Raw genomic sequence first — 12022 nt, forward strand, 5'->3', positions numbered from 1 at the left:
GCGTTTTCTGGCAATGCTTTTGATTTAAAACATTTGCCTCCTGCACAGGAAACAAACAGGAGCAGGAAACTGTGTCTCTGAGGTGAAAATAAATGATCCCATTATTTCTTTGGAATAATAGAGACTTTGCTTTAACTGCTCTTGTTGATATTTCATGTAATTTTTTTAGAAAATAATTTCCTTCAGGGAAAAACCACTAGACTAAATGTTCTTGTTTTCTTTGCTTTTTGCTTTTTTTTATTGAAGTTCCGCCTAATCACACCTGAGAAGGAAACGCCTCCCCATAAAAAATGACTGGAAGCTTTCATGAGAGGCCTAAAACCATGAGCACATTCTTTTGTGTTTTCGGTCATTTCAACAATAAGGTCATTCACTTTGCTGTTGTGTTTAGCTAAAGATGTGACAGTCTCCAACCTATACCTCAAAGGATTCCTGGAAATATCTCAAATAGCCTACAGGCCTTTTTGCTTTATTTTAAAGCAGAACACCAGAATGATGAAATCAGCACTAACTGTGTCACAAATGCAGATGAGGGGTGTTTCAGCCTTCTTAACTTGACCCTAAGCAATAGTTAAGGTACATCCAGTGAGGGTCCGCAGCCTAGACAAACAAAACTGTTCAAACTAAAGTCGGTCAACAGTACATGCTGACTCATGATCTCATGATTAACTCCTTTGATTGTGAAAAAAAGTCCCCAGAAAGAACAAAACTCACAGCAAATTACACGCAAGCATAAAAACCCACTCCGATGGGAGACGGCAAGTGTAGGCGGGCCTTTCCCACGCCAACAGTACTGCCCAAAACTCAGAAGTGAATTTTTGATGAACTCCTTCCGCTCTGTAGAAACTTTGTCCCACAAAACGACAGGTGTTGGATTTTGGTTTAAAACAGCATCATCTTAATTAAAAGACCACTTGCAACGCTTTTACAAGAGATCACAAGATGATCGGAGTGGACTTTAAAGCAGAAATTAGTTAAGATTTGAATCTTATTATATATCATAATACCTCCTTTCATTTTTACACGTTTTTTAGAGTGTTGTGGTTTTTTGGCTGTTTTCTTGCATACTCTAATCTAGATTATGCAGATGACTGAACTCTGTCCACCAAAGCCATGCTGATACCTTTCAGACCTGAGTTGGACCACGACTGAAGTAATCAACACTAAGTTAATCAACTAGTTATGATCCCATGTTTGCCATTTTTGGCTCACATCTCAGGGAAAATGTTTCTACTGATTTCCAAATAAGCAAAAATGTATTCCATGATCTTAGAAAAACAAAAATCTATAGAATGCATTCATTTATTCAGTTTTCTTGGTAAAACAGCTGTTATCTTGTGACAATGACGTACTGATTAGGTCTTTCAAAAAACTGAATCGTAGATGTGGTCGTTCTCTTTCGCTGTACTTTTGACAAATGTTTGTGGGACCTACACAGTCTAAACTCAGTGTGTTCTGCTTCCTTTGATGATTCATTGATGGCAGACGTGCTCTGGGGTCAGTCAAATACGTGATGGACAATGATGGCATGTTGTGGCGACTGTTTGCAGGGAAAAAGTTAAGGCAAATGAGTTTACTGCCAGTTTTGAACCTTGATAAGGTTGCATATCAGTACAAACTTATTCATTCTTTATCTTTTCATCATTTCAGTTTTTAGTTTTTCATGTTGCCTGAACCACAGATTTTTGTTTTATTGAAGCAGTTTTGAATGTGGTGCATACATTTTAGCAACACTTCTTCTACAGAATTTTTTTTGAGTCATCAGTCAGAGAGAAAGGTTTGTATTTGGGATCTTTTTATTTACCACCAGTGCTAAAATGGTCCCATAAATCCGTCAAAATATACATCTTCATATGGATAACATAATATATGAGTATAATTTAAGTAACAAAATAGACAATACAAAACAGTAGTTTGCACCTAGCCCCTTCTTTTTACATTTAAATGCAATTCAATAGAAAAAACAAACAACAAAAAATACAGTTGTTTATATAGTGAGAAATATATCTATAAATCTTTGTAATTGCACATTAATACAGATTTGATTAAAAAATTCTAGCGTTGCATTGGTTCCATCCTTCTAACAGCAACACAGCTTTGACAATAAACATTTTCCACCCCCTTCTCTGTATTTACATCAGTAAAGTTTGGCTTTGGTAATGCTTGTTCACATGCTAGTTTTTATTGCAGTTGTGACAGGAGGGCCCTGCAGTTTTCTTGTCTGTCCAGGTCCTCGACTGCCTCAATCAGCTGCTCCACCCTGTCTGACGGCAGCACCGCCCCGGCATTGTATCGGAACTTCTTTCTCAAGCTCTCATTGGTCAGCGGATTGCGCCAGTGACCATAGAACGTGTCACAGCGGCCCCTCAGGATGTCGCCCCCGGTGAGTGTGACCTGGACTTCCCCGTACATGAGGTTGAAGTTGGCGGGGTTGTCTTGTGGATGCTCCAGGCGAACGCGGCTAAGCAGGGCCAGCAGCTCTGGACGGTTCATTGCGGCTTCGCTGAAACTCTGCACGGTCACCTCTCCGTCCAGAAGGGCACAGCAGGCACTGAACTGAAAAGAGTGACGTGCCTCATGCTCAGACTCAGGAAAAGGTCTGTTGATGTATTTGGATTTGGGGATTCTAAGAAGGATGTCTTGGACCTGGGATGGGGAGACCTTCCCAGGTTTGACTCCAACAAGAAGCTTATGGACTGAGGCTGCAGCGTCAGCCACCCAGTGCATCCCCAAATGTGCAGGGAAACGCTTGAAGCCCATGTCCTGCTCTTCCAGCAGGAACACATGGCCATTATCACTGGGCGACTCCAGAGTCTGCGGGACATAATCTTCATAAAAAGCACTAAAGCCTGCCACCCCCTCAACAGCATCCAGAACTAAAGGACTGGCCTCAAGGCCTCTGGAGGCCAGCAAAGCAGCTTCAAGCCCTAAGCGAGAAGCGTTGCCAATGTGAAGGGGTTTAGACTGAGTGGCGGCATTAGCCATCGGGGCGCCAGCAAGGGAAGCAGCTATAGCTAGGGCGTGACTGCACTGAGAGGGATCCAGCGACAAAAGATGGGCACAGGCTGCAGCACTCCCCATGGTACCCACAACACTGGGAGGGTGAAACCTGAAAAAGAACACACACACCATTGAGTCAGCAGGTTTGAAAGTCAATCATTTTAAATTCAGGCTCTAATTCCTCCTAGTTACGCCTCTTAAAAAAAAACAAAAAAACAAAAAAACTTCTCGCCTCTATTTTACAAGACTAGTCTGCGCCAGCCAGTTATTTTTTAGGTGTCAAAAAAAAAGATGATGAATCATGTCGTTTGACAAACAAACAGGTAATGTTCCAGGGTCATTTGAGTTTGAAAACCATGTCACAAATGTTGTTTTTGTAAAAATATTCTCCCTCCGTATGAGCACAGAGTCACTGTTGTTCCTAAGTGCTACATTCACAGCTCTCTGGCACCACCAGAAGTCTTCTTGTTGCACTTCAGTGTCTTCCTTGTCAGCTTAAGTGCTAAGATCAGCAGAACTCAATATGGGAAAGCTCATGGGAGCATTCAGGATATGCCAAAGACTGTTTTTTACATCCCCAAAATACATTTTATTTTTAGAGACGATATAGCAAATGTTTGGATACAAATCTGATTTCCCGAATTTTGCCTCTTTTTCCAGACTACAAACCTCTTAGGAATGTTGTGAGCTTCATTGGAGAACCTCATCAGACGACCTTGGATCTCGACCCCCACATTGAAGGCAAGGAGGAAGTCCAGTCCACTAGGTTTCCTGTGAGCTGGGATCATGTCACTGAGGGCCAGCACAGCAGGGAGGACAGCTCCGGAGGGGTGAGTTGCCGGGTGCCAGGTGTCATCAAAGTCCATGGAGTGCGTCTGAAAGCAAACAGCTGTTCTTTTAATCAGACCGTCCAGAGACAGTGAAAGGAGCAAAAAGATTTAGGTGACCACGTTTTCCAAGCAAACATACAGATGCCACCACAGAAGTACGTTGTAAAGGCGTCTGTGTTTATTCTAAAAGATGCAATTTCTCTTACCACACCCTTCTGTTTTTTCCAACCTGGTGAACTCTGACTCTGTGCATGATGCACTTCAACAGGAAAGCCACTTTAATTGCTAGATCAAGCTGGCTGCAGAAAATAACTTATTTTGGAGAAGCTTCTCTGGAAATAGGGGGAATAAATGACGAGCAGTGATGGAAATTTCTCAGTAATTCGCCATACTTTTTAATCCCTCCTGTTCAATGTGCATCTCTCTGGGTATAAACAGAAGTATTTTTGTAGTTGGTGATGCATTTTTGGGTTTTCTCCAAACTTACCGCAACTCCATTAACAAATGAAGCCAATGTTGGGGATAACTTGGTGCCCCTGCGTCCATACACAAAGCTGATGTTATCAGGAGCGTACATGTGCTGATGGAGGAGAAAAACACGTCAGGCGCCAATACTTTAGACAAAAATAAACATGTTAATGAAAGTTTATATAGTTTCTACTTAGGTCAGATCATTGCTTTTCTCAGACCTGCTCACTCAAATCATAAAATTGTAACTTTCATTGCTTTTAAGTTTCACTTTGAGTCACCTGGCAGTGCTGCAGAGCCAGTTCAAACACCTCTGTTGTGCTTCCGATCAAACCCACTCCGATGCTGTCCAGCACCATCCTTTTACTGCGGTGGAGCACGATAGGGGACAGATGCTGGGGCTTGATTTCACTGATGAACTTTCCAAAACTGGACGTGACTGTGTCCTCGGCCGCCGGGCGCTTCAGGACTGCAGAAGCACAACAAGGAGAACTGTTCAGTCGGGTTAATGTTTTCTCTGTGACTCAAGGAGAGATAAGCACGTTTCCAGATTTTTAGATTGATGGTAACCAGAGCAAATGAGTTTACCTCCCACTGCTGACTTGTGCAGTCCTCTGACAGCCTGCCCTGCTTTGATGCTTTTCTGTAGGAAAAAGACAATTGGGGTTTGTGAAACCAATGTTGATATGTTTTTAGCAAACTACTCTGAGCCTATTTTGACTTTTTCCTAGTCAGAGTCACGAATATCTCTGAGCTTTTTTTCCATAAGTGTTTATGCTGACACTGGTCTTAATTAATTAATTGTCTAATCTTTAAAAATAGCTAAAACTGTAGATTTCAAAAACTCAGTTCTCTTAATGCAGTTTTATTCAGCCTACTTTTTAAAACTAATTCAACTATTAATTTCTAGAAAAAAGATTAAAAGAAAAATGAAGGAAAACAATAATAAAAGTACTTCTTACATGTAGAGTGGAGAGCATGGTTTCAGTTTGACAAATCTCCTGAGTTTGTCTTGCCTATTTGTTGTCGGTGCAGAAGCCTTGAGGTAAAGGATGCTGATGCTTTCCTGGATTGAAAACCACCTGTCTTATATAGTCCGGGGCTCACAATGTTCTTAAAAGCTCAACTTGGAGGAACAGGGAAGGGCAGGTCTGTGACAAACAATCTACCCTATCATGTTGAGGAATTTCCAACATCATAACCATTGTGACGGTCAGCATCATCGCCATCTCAGGAGGAGGAGGAAGAGAGGCAGAGACCTTGGGTGCAGCAGTGATGTCATTTACCAGTTTACCGATTGAGTGGCAGAGTGGGAATTTTCAACTCCTCCTACATACAAAGATCCCTTATTTATGACAAACTTTTTCCCCCTGCTGCAGCACATCTCAACTGGTTTCTGAGCAGCTTCCTCAGGTAAGACTTCCTTCATTTACTACGGAAAGATTGGAACTTTTTTTTTTTTCTGTTGAAAATTTAACTTTGTGTTAATGATGAAGGATACTCACTGTTTTTTTTTTGATGGAAAGATTCAGCATCACCCTATTTGATGAAAAACGTTTAAACTGAAATGATAACCATGTGAAATTATTAGAACATATTAAAATATGTGCAAATATCCATCTTTTAGTTATGAATGACATTTTTTTTCTGGGAGGATTTAGTGAAACACTGTGACAGTAGTGAAATGAAAGGCAGTCTCACGTGTGTCAGGCAGCAAAACTGGCCCAGCCCACTCATGACAGGGTAGGGCCAGAAAGTCTCAGATGAGAGGAAGGACAAAATACTTTTTTTTTGTACTAGGAATGTGTTCCGAGAAAGCAAAGGAATGTCCTCTCTTTATAACAACAAAAATGTAAATCCTGTCTTTAAAGTGAAACTTTAAGAACTAGACATTTTTTCTTTTTTATGTTGTTGCAAATTGAAATTATTTCCAATAAATAATTAATATTTGTAAAGATAACAATATTTTTGATTTTGTGAATGTTCAATTCCATTGGCGTTTTTTTCTGTTTTTAAAAATAATTTTAAGGATTTATTCCTCAATAAATACAGGTAGACAGCAAAGACATCATGGCAGCATCCGATGGTTTTCCTGCCAGTTTCTATGGAGAACCAGGAGTGTTAGGAATGCTTTCCAATGGGATCAGCGCCTTTCTGGTTCTCCTGCAGAATTTCCACACAGCTCACACCAATTATGCACCAGTGGGAGTGGAAAACATACTTGCTGGTAAAAATTGTAGAATATATTTTTGAAGATTTGGGTGAAGCATGGAAGTTGAATATATTTCTTTGTGTGTGTTCTACAGGAGTTCACCTCATCCTGATTGGGGGGATTTGTCAGTTGGTGGCTGGAATGCTTTCCTTTCGTAAATATGACCACTTGAGTGGCACTGCTTTTATTGGCTATGCTGCGTTATGGTGCAGTTATGGTGCCACCAGAATCTACTATGGTGCCTTATTTCCAAACCATAATTTTGATCACATGACCATGAATGCAAGCACAGAGTTTGTCTTAGAAAAATCTGCAATTGCCGGACTGATTCCCTACATCCTTCTTTCTTTTCTTCTGGCATTTTGTTCTGCTACTGTAAACTACATCATGCCTTTTGTGTTTGGGGCCATCACGGGTACTCTAGTCTTTGAAGCAGCAGCCCTGGTAACAGGCTCCTGGGCTCTTGTAGTCTCCGGTGTTTTGGAGTTGATTATTCTGATCTTTGCCATCTATGGCTCAGCTGCTCTGCTTGTTAAAGGTCTAACTCAGCGTCATGTCCTCAAAGGTTTCGGGACCCCTCTCTTCAATGTTCTCTTGCTAGGAACTGCCAACTCAGCAAGTGCACAGAGTATTGGCCAAGAGAAGAAGAAGAACACAAAATACGCAGAGCCCATGGCTCTGGGTTTCTTCTGTGACTCTGTTTCTCCATTCATCTTCGCTTTCTACAGTTTTGGGTACATAAAATCCTTTGCTCTGGGTGTTACTTGGGTATCAATCATCTCAGTTGCTCAACTGTTCTCCAGTTATTACGCCCATTTACGCCAGGATTGCTACCATGCAACCAAGTTTGGGTTTCATGCTGCTTTCTGGCTGATCAAAGCTTGGGAAGAGTTTGTGATATCTAGTCTGATTGGGGATGACAGTGCTGTGGCTTCTGGGAGGAACGCAATGATAGGAGACTGGTTCTTTGTGGTGGCAGGCTTAGTTCTTTGCTTGGGAAGTCTGAATATGGATGCCTTGGAGCTGATCCACAACATGTTCTTCGTCCTACTAACAGTTGCAGCGGTTCCCCAGATTCCTCTTCAAGGTTATTACATCTTCTTTGGTGTAGCCTGCTCCCTTTTCACTGCCGCTTCCTTCTATGGCACATTGTCTCGTCTCATCAACACCATTGCAGAAAAGTCGCTTATCCCAGTAGGACCACAACCAATCTCTACTGAGCAACTAAGAAAGGGTTTAGGGTGCAGATGCTCAGTACAGGGAGAGCAGAATGTTCTACCCCTCAACGACCAAACTACTGATGCCCTGTTCTACATTTCCAACGGGGTTGCTTCACTGTCAGCACTTCATTCTAGAGTGTCGAGTACAAACCCCACTCTCCTTCATCTCACTGTCCCTTGGGTCCTCATCTCTGGAGCGATCTTCCAAGGTTATGTCAGCAGACTTCAGGTCACGGGGGGTAGCCGGTACGGGTCGGTCATCTCATCCATCTATGTGGCTGTATGGGCAACTTGGACCTGGTTTAGGTTTTCAGGTATGTCTGGGTTCGTGATTTGGATGATGTTCTACGCAAATCTTACAGCTAGAGAATGCACTGAGAATGTTCTCCTATTTTTTTAATTTGTCAAGGTATCCAGCATTCAGATCCCCTGTTTCCAGAAGCAGCATACGGTTTCACAGCAGGCGCCATTGCTTTCCTTGTCATCAATGCTTTCCTCATGTGGATCGGTAAGAATAAATATGTTTTTATTGATCTTTTTGTCTTCAAGTTGGTTTGAGGAATTTTTAAATTATCTTTTATGTCTTGCAGCTGCTCACAAAAACCCGGTCTTGCTTCTTTTAACAATAATAATGGAAGTTGTTTTGGTCTGTTTTCTACTCTCCACCCTGAATCGACTGCCATATGAACTTGAAAGTAAGATTAAAGACATTTTATTGAAGTACAGTAAAAGTATTTAAGTTGGCATATTAGATATAACTTTGCAAAACTGTTTTATAGTGGCCATGCTTGCACTGGTGGCAATCCTTTGTGCCTATGGGACTTTGGCTTCACTGATGAACTGCATCTTCTCCCAAAGGCTGATACCGATGGGCCCTCCACTAATTAAGGTTTCTATATATGAATAGATACATGAGCATGCAGGTTAAATTTTGTTTGATCCAGTGATTAAGTCTTACCAAACAGATGATTTTTCTTGAAATAGGAAAAGACGAAGGAGGAAACATTTTCAGAGCCTCCCTGTCCAGTGGCGAACTCGCGCCTCACCAGCAGCCTCCTAAAGATTGCTGGTTTTCTGGAGGAGGGTGGGGTGTGTGGTATTCCAACAGACACTGTTTACGCTTTGGCTGCTTCCTGCAAAAACCCTCAGGCGATAGAGAAAATCTACAACATTAAAGTAAGAAAAAAACTTCAGAGATGTTTTCTTTTATTAGCTTTTAGAGTTACCAGGAAAAAGGCTTGACACAATCCTGTCTCTGCTGTTTCTTCTAGGACCGACCTGCCGAGAAACCCATATGCATTTGTATTTCCAGTGTGGAGCAGCTGGTAGCAGCCAAGCCTCCATTCAGTCCTTTGTTGTGGGAATTCATGAGGAACGTGTATCCTGGTGGCATCAGTTGCATTGTCAGCAAAGGAGACTGGCTGTTTAAATTAGGTAATTTTTTTTTTTCAAACCAAGCCAAGACACTAAATCTGGATTTTGATCAGGGAACATTTCATTTTCGATATTCACCTAAAATTTCATCTCATGCTTTGAAGGAGTGGGTCCGGCTTATGACCGAGTTGGTACCAGGGACAGCATCATGATCCGTGTCCCAGATCACACGGTGACCGGCCACTTGTGTGACATCACCGGACCCCTTGCCATCACCTCAGCCAATCCTAGCGGAGAGGCAGACAGCACCCACCACTCCATGGTCATTGAGTAAGACAATTGACTTTTCTGCATCCATTTTTTGTTGTTGTTGCACCAACTGGTTAATTACTGACGAAAATGCCATTTTCCACCAGTCGACTCGGCCACAAGATCCAGGGAGTTCTCTGCGATGGGAACTCCAAAGAAGTAGTGGCCTCCACTGTGGTCAACTGCCTAAGAATCAACGAAGGTCTGTATTTTACCAGCCTAACATCAGTGTCTTTATATGATTTTTAACACTCTTTCTAATAAGCCTGTCTCTATCTTTTATGCAGGCACCATAACTATTGTGAGAGAAGGATGCGTTCCTGCCATCAAAGTCAACCAGATCTTTGAAAGAGTAAAAAGCTCCATGGCGTGAGGAACTCATCCTCCTCACATTTGTTCCTATTCACAAGAAGGACTGAAAATTCAAGCTATTTATAAAAAAGTTTCTGTGATACTTTAAACTAGCAGATAATAAGAGAGAAAAAAATGACGATTCTCTGTCTGTAGTGTCTCTGAACTCAAGGGTTCAGTGAGGAGGATCTTCTTCAGTGATTCCAGTCTGTAAATACCTGTATTTATGCAGTTAAATTATAAGTGTGGGCACTTTCTGGGTAAAAGATTGAAATGACACAAGATTGTCTTCCACTCATCCATGTATTTGTGATTACCTTTTTGTATATAAAAATTGTGCTGTGTAAATAAAACAAAAAGATTTAAATGATTGGATTTTGTGCTTGTGAACTTAAAATCATTTCCACATGTTAATAATAAAGTGCAGTCAACATGGCCCAATATAGTTGATAAGTACCACCACCACCACACCACAACAATAGCAACAATAGTAATAATAATAATAATAATAATAATAATAATAATAATAATAATAATTGAAACACATGATTGTAGCAGGCAGAAGCTTAGCTTATTAAAGCATACCCCTTAAAAAATAAATAAATAGATACAACAAATTAAAGTTTTCCAACTAAATCCAGTAAATCTAAGATAATAAGAAACAATCAGCAAAGCACTAAAGGTTTTAAAAGCTCAAACTGTCTTTCAAAGTTTTTTCTAAAAAGTGTCTAAACTAATGGATTAAAAGGCTTTTTTCTATCAAGGATAGAATTTCTTTTAAATTTGTCTTTCATTTTAACAAACCTTCTAAATTAAATTTTAACACAAGACCTTTTGACACACCTGCATGACAAAAAGCATAGATAACCTATCAAAGAAAGAAAAGCTGCCCAACTATTGGGTGAGTGTTCATGTGATGAGCTTAGCTGTTTTGTGGAGGAGGTGAAGAAGGGTCAAAGAGACTCAGCTTAGAACTGTAAATGATATGGGAACACTCCAAAGAGGACAATAACGTGGCTGAACTGTGGAGGCTGTCGTTTGTTTTCCCAAAAGAACAACACATGACACCTTTCTGTAAATCTGCACGGGTGCAAAGGAAGGGTGGAACCGTTCTTGTTTGGAAAAAGATGGGCACTTGTCTCGCACACCGTTGGAAGCCAACAATATTGAAATCAAAAGCTGGTGACGCAAATTAGAAATCTTTTTAGCTTTGGGCCAGAATATTTTCCAGAGGTTTGGCAGATTTTAACAACTTTTTTTATTTTTTTTAAGTACAGAAACTAAAATGCTTAGATTCAGGAGAATTATGTTACAAAGTGGTGGCTACATCCCAGAATGCAACATGACATCATTTCATGGATGTTGATGTGGAGCTTGAGAACATATTAACCCTTGTGCTATCTTAGATGAGCCCACCCTTACTTTGACATGTTATTCCTACCATGACAAAGGTGGATAAAGGTGGAAAGATTTCATGTAATCCATGGACACCAGGGAAGATTACAAATCATTGAAGAAAAAAGGTTCAGAGCACTGTCTAGTGGGGTCTAGGTGACCCAACTCCAAATGTTAAAGTGCCTAGGATAGCACAAGGGTTAAAAGAGAAAGGAATGTTTTGAATAAACTTCACAAATTTGATGAAATGTCAAATTTCTTCCAATGTATATAAAAAAGCAAAAAAATAAGTCATGGTACTAAGTTTCAAGATGATATTCTCTGCAAGGATCAAAGAACTTCAACTTTGATGGTTTGCCGAAAGCTGATTGTTGGTTGTGACAATTGTGACTCAAATCACAGCACTTAACTGTAACTGCTGCGGCAGCCAACAGACTCATATCTCATAAAATGTTTACCCTGACCATGGAATCACTGTGTAATTGTGACCTCTAATGCTGAAATGTTGACTCAGGGAGTGAAGAGTCAAATATTCTCTCTTATAAGGAAGGACGATGCCAGAAAAACTCTCAGATGTCCGGAATTTTGTAAATAGACTGGAATCATCCATCCAAAGCTTGGTCAATCGGATGTCAAGTCACTTGCAAGTAAATCCTAACCTCAAACCTTAACTTATGAAGGGGTGGTCATTCAGATTTTTTCACTTTCACTTTTTGGTTGGTTAACCATCCACAAAATCAAGGACAGGTAGGAGACTTACAGATAAGTAAAAAAAAAAAAAAAACTACAAAAAGAGAGTTAAGAAATGAAAAAAATAAAGCCAAATACTCATATAATTCACTTTATTTCACTCGGGTGCACTC

The 12022-nt window shown here is 40.6% G+C and overlaps 2 protein-coding genes across 2 annotated transcripts; one reads left to right on the plus strand and one right to left on the minus strand.

Annotated features, from left to right (window-relative positions):
• Positions 1 to 1778: 1778 nt before the first annotated feature.
• irg1l (immunoresponsive gene 1, like) lies at positions 1779 to 5425 on the minus strand. The gene is made up of 6 exons (XM_011480291.4): positions 5261 to 5425; positions 4887 to 4941; positions 4580 to 4767; positions 4318 to 4410; positions 3670 to 3875; positions 1779 to 3109 (listed from the first exon to the last, which is right to left on the minus strand). Exons 1-6 carry the CDS (start codon positions 5276 to 5278, stop codon positions 2182 to 2184), a joined length of 1488 nt encoding a protein of 495 aa, XP_011478593.1. The 5' UTR covers positions 5279 to 5425; the 3' UTR covers positions 1779 to 2181.
• si:ch211-153b23.3 (uncharacterized) lies at positions 3700 to 10131 on the plus strand. Its single transcript, XM_023959255.2, has 12 exons — positions 3700 to 3830; positions 5678 to 5711; positions 6351 to 6525; positions 6605 to 8044; positions 8140 to 8238; positions 8321 to 8425; positions 8510 to 8619; positions 8715 to 8906; positions 9002 to 9164; positions 9269 to 9434; positions 9521 to 9615; positions 9701 to 10131. Exons 1-12 carry the CDS (start codon positions 3787 to 3789, stop codon positions 9784 to 9786), a joined length of 2709 nt encoding a protein of 902 aa, XP_023815023.2. The 5' UTR covers positions 3700 to 3786; the 3' UTR covers positions 9787 to 10131.
• Positions 10132 to 12022: the final 1891 nt, after the last annotated feature.

The sequence above is a fragment of the Oryzias latipes genome, chromosome 10 (assembly GCF_053564925.1).
Source record: "Oryzias latipes strain Hd-rR chromosome 10, Olatipes_Hd-rR_3.1".
In the NCBI taxonomy this organism is placed as follows: Eukaryota; Metazoa; Chordata; class Actinopteri; order Beloniformes; family Adrianichthyidae; genus Oryzias; species Oryzias latipes.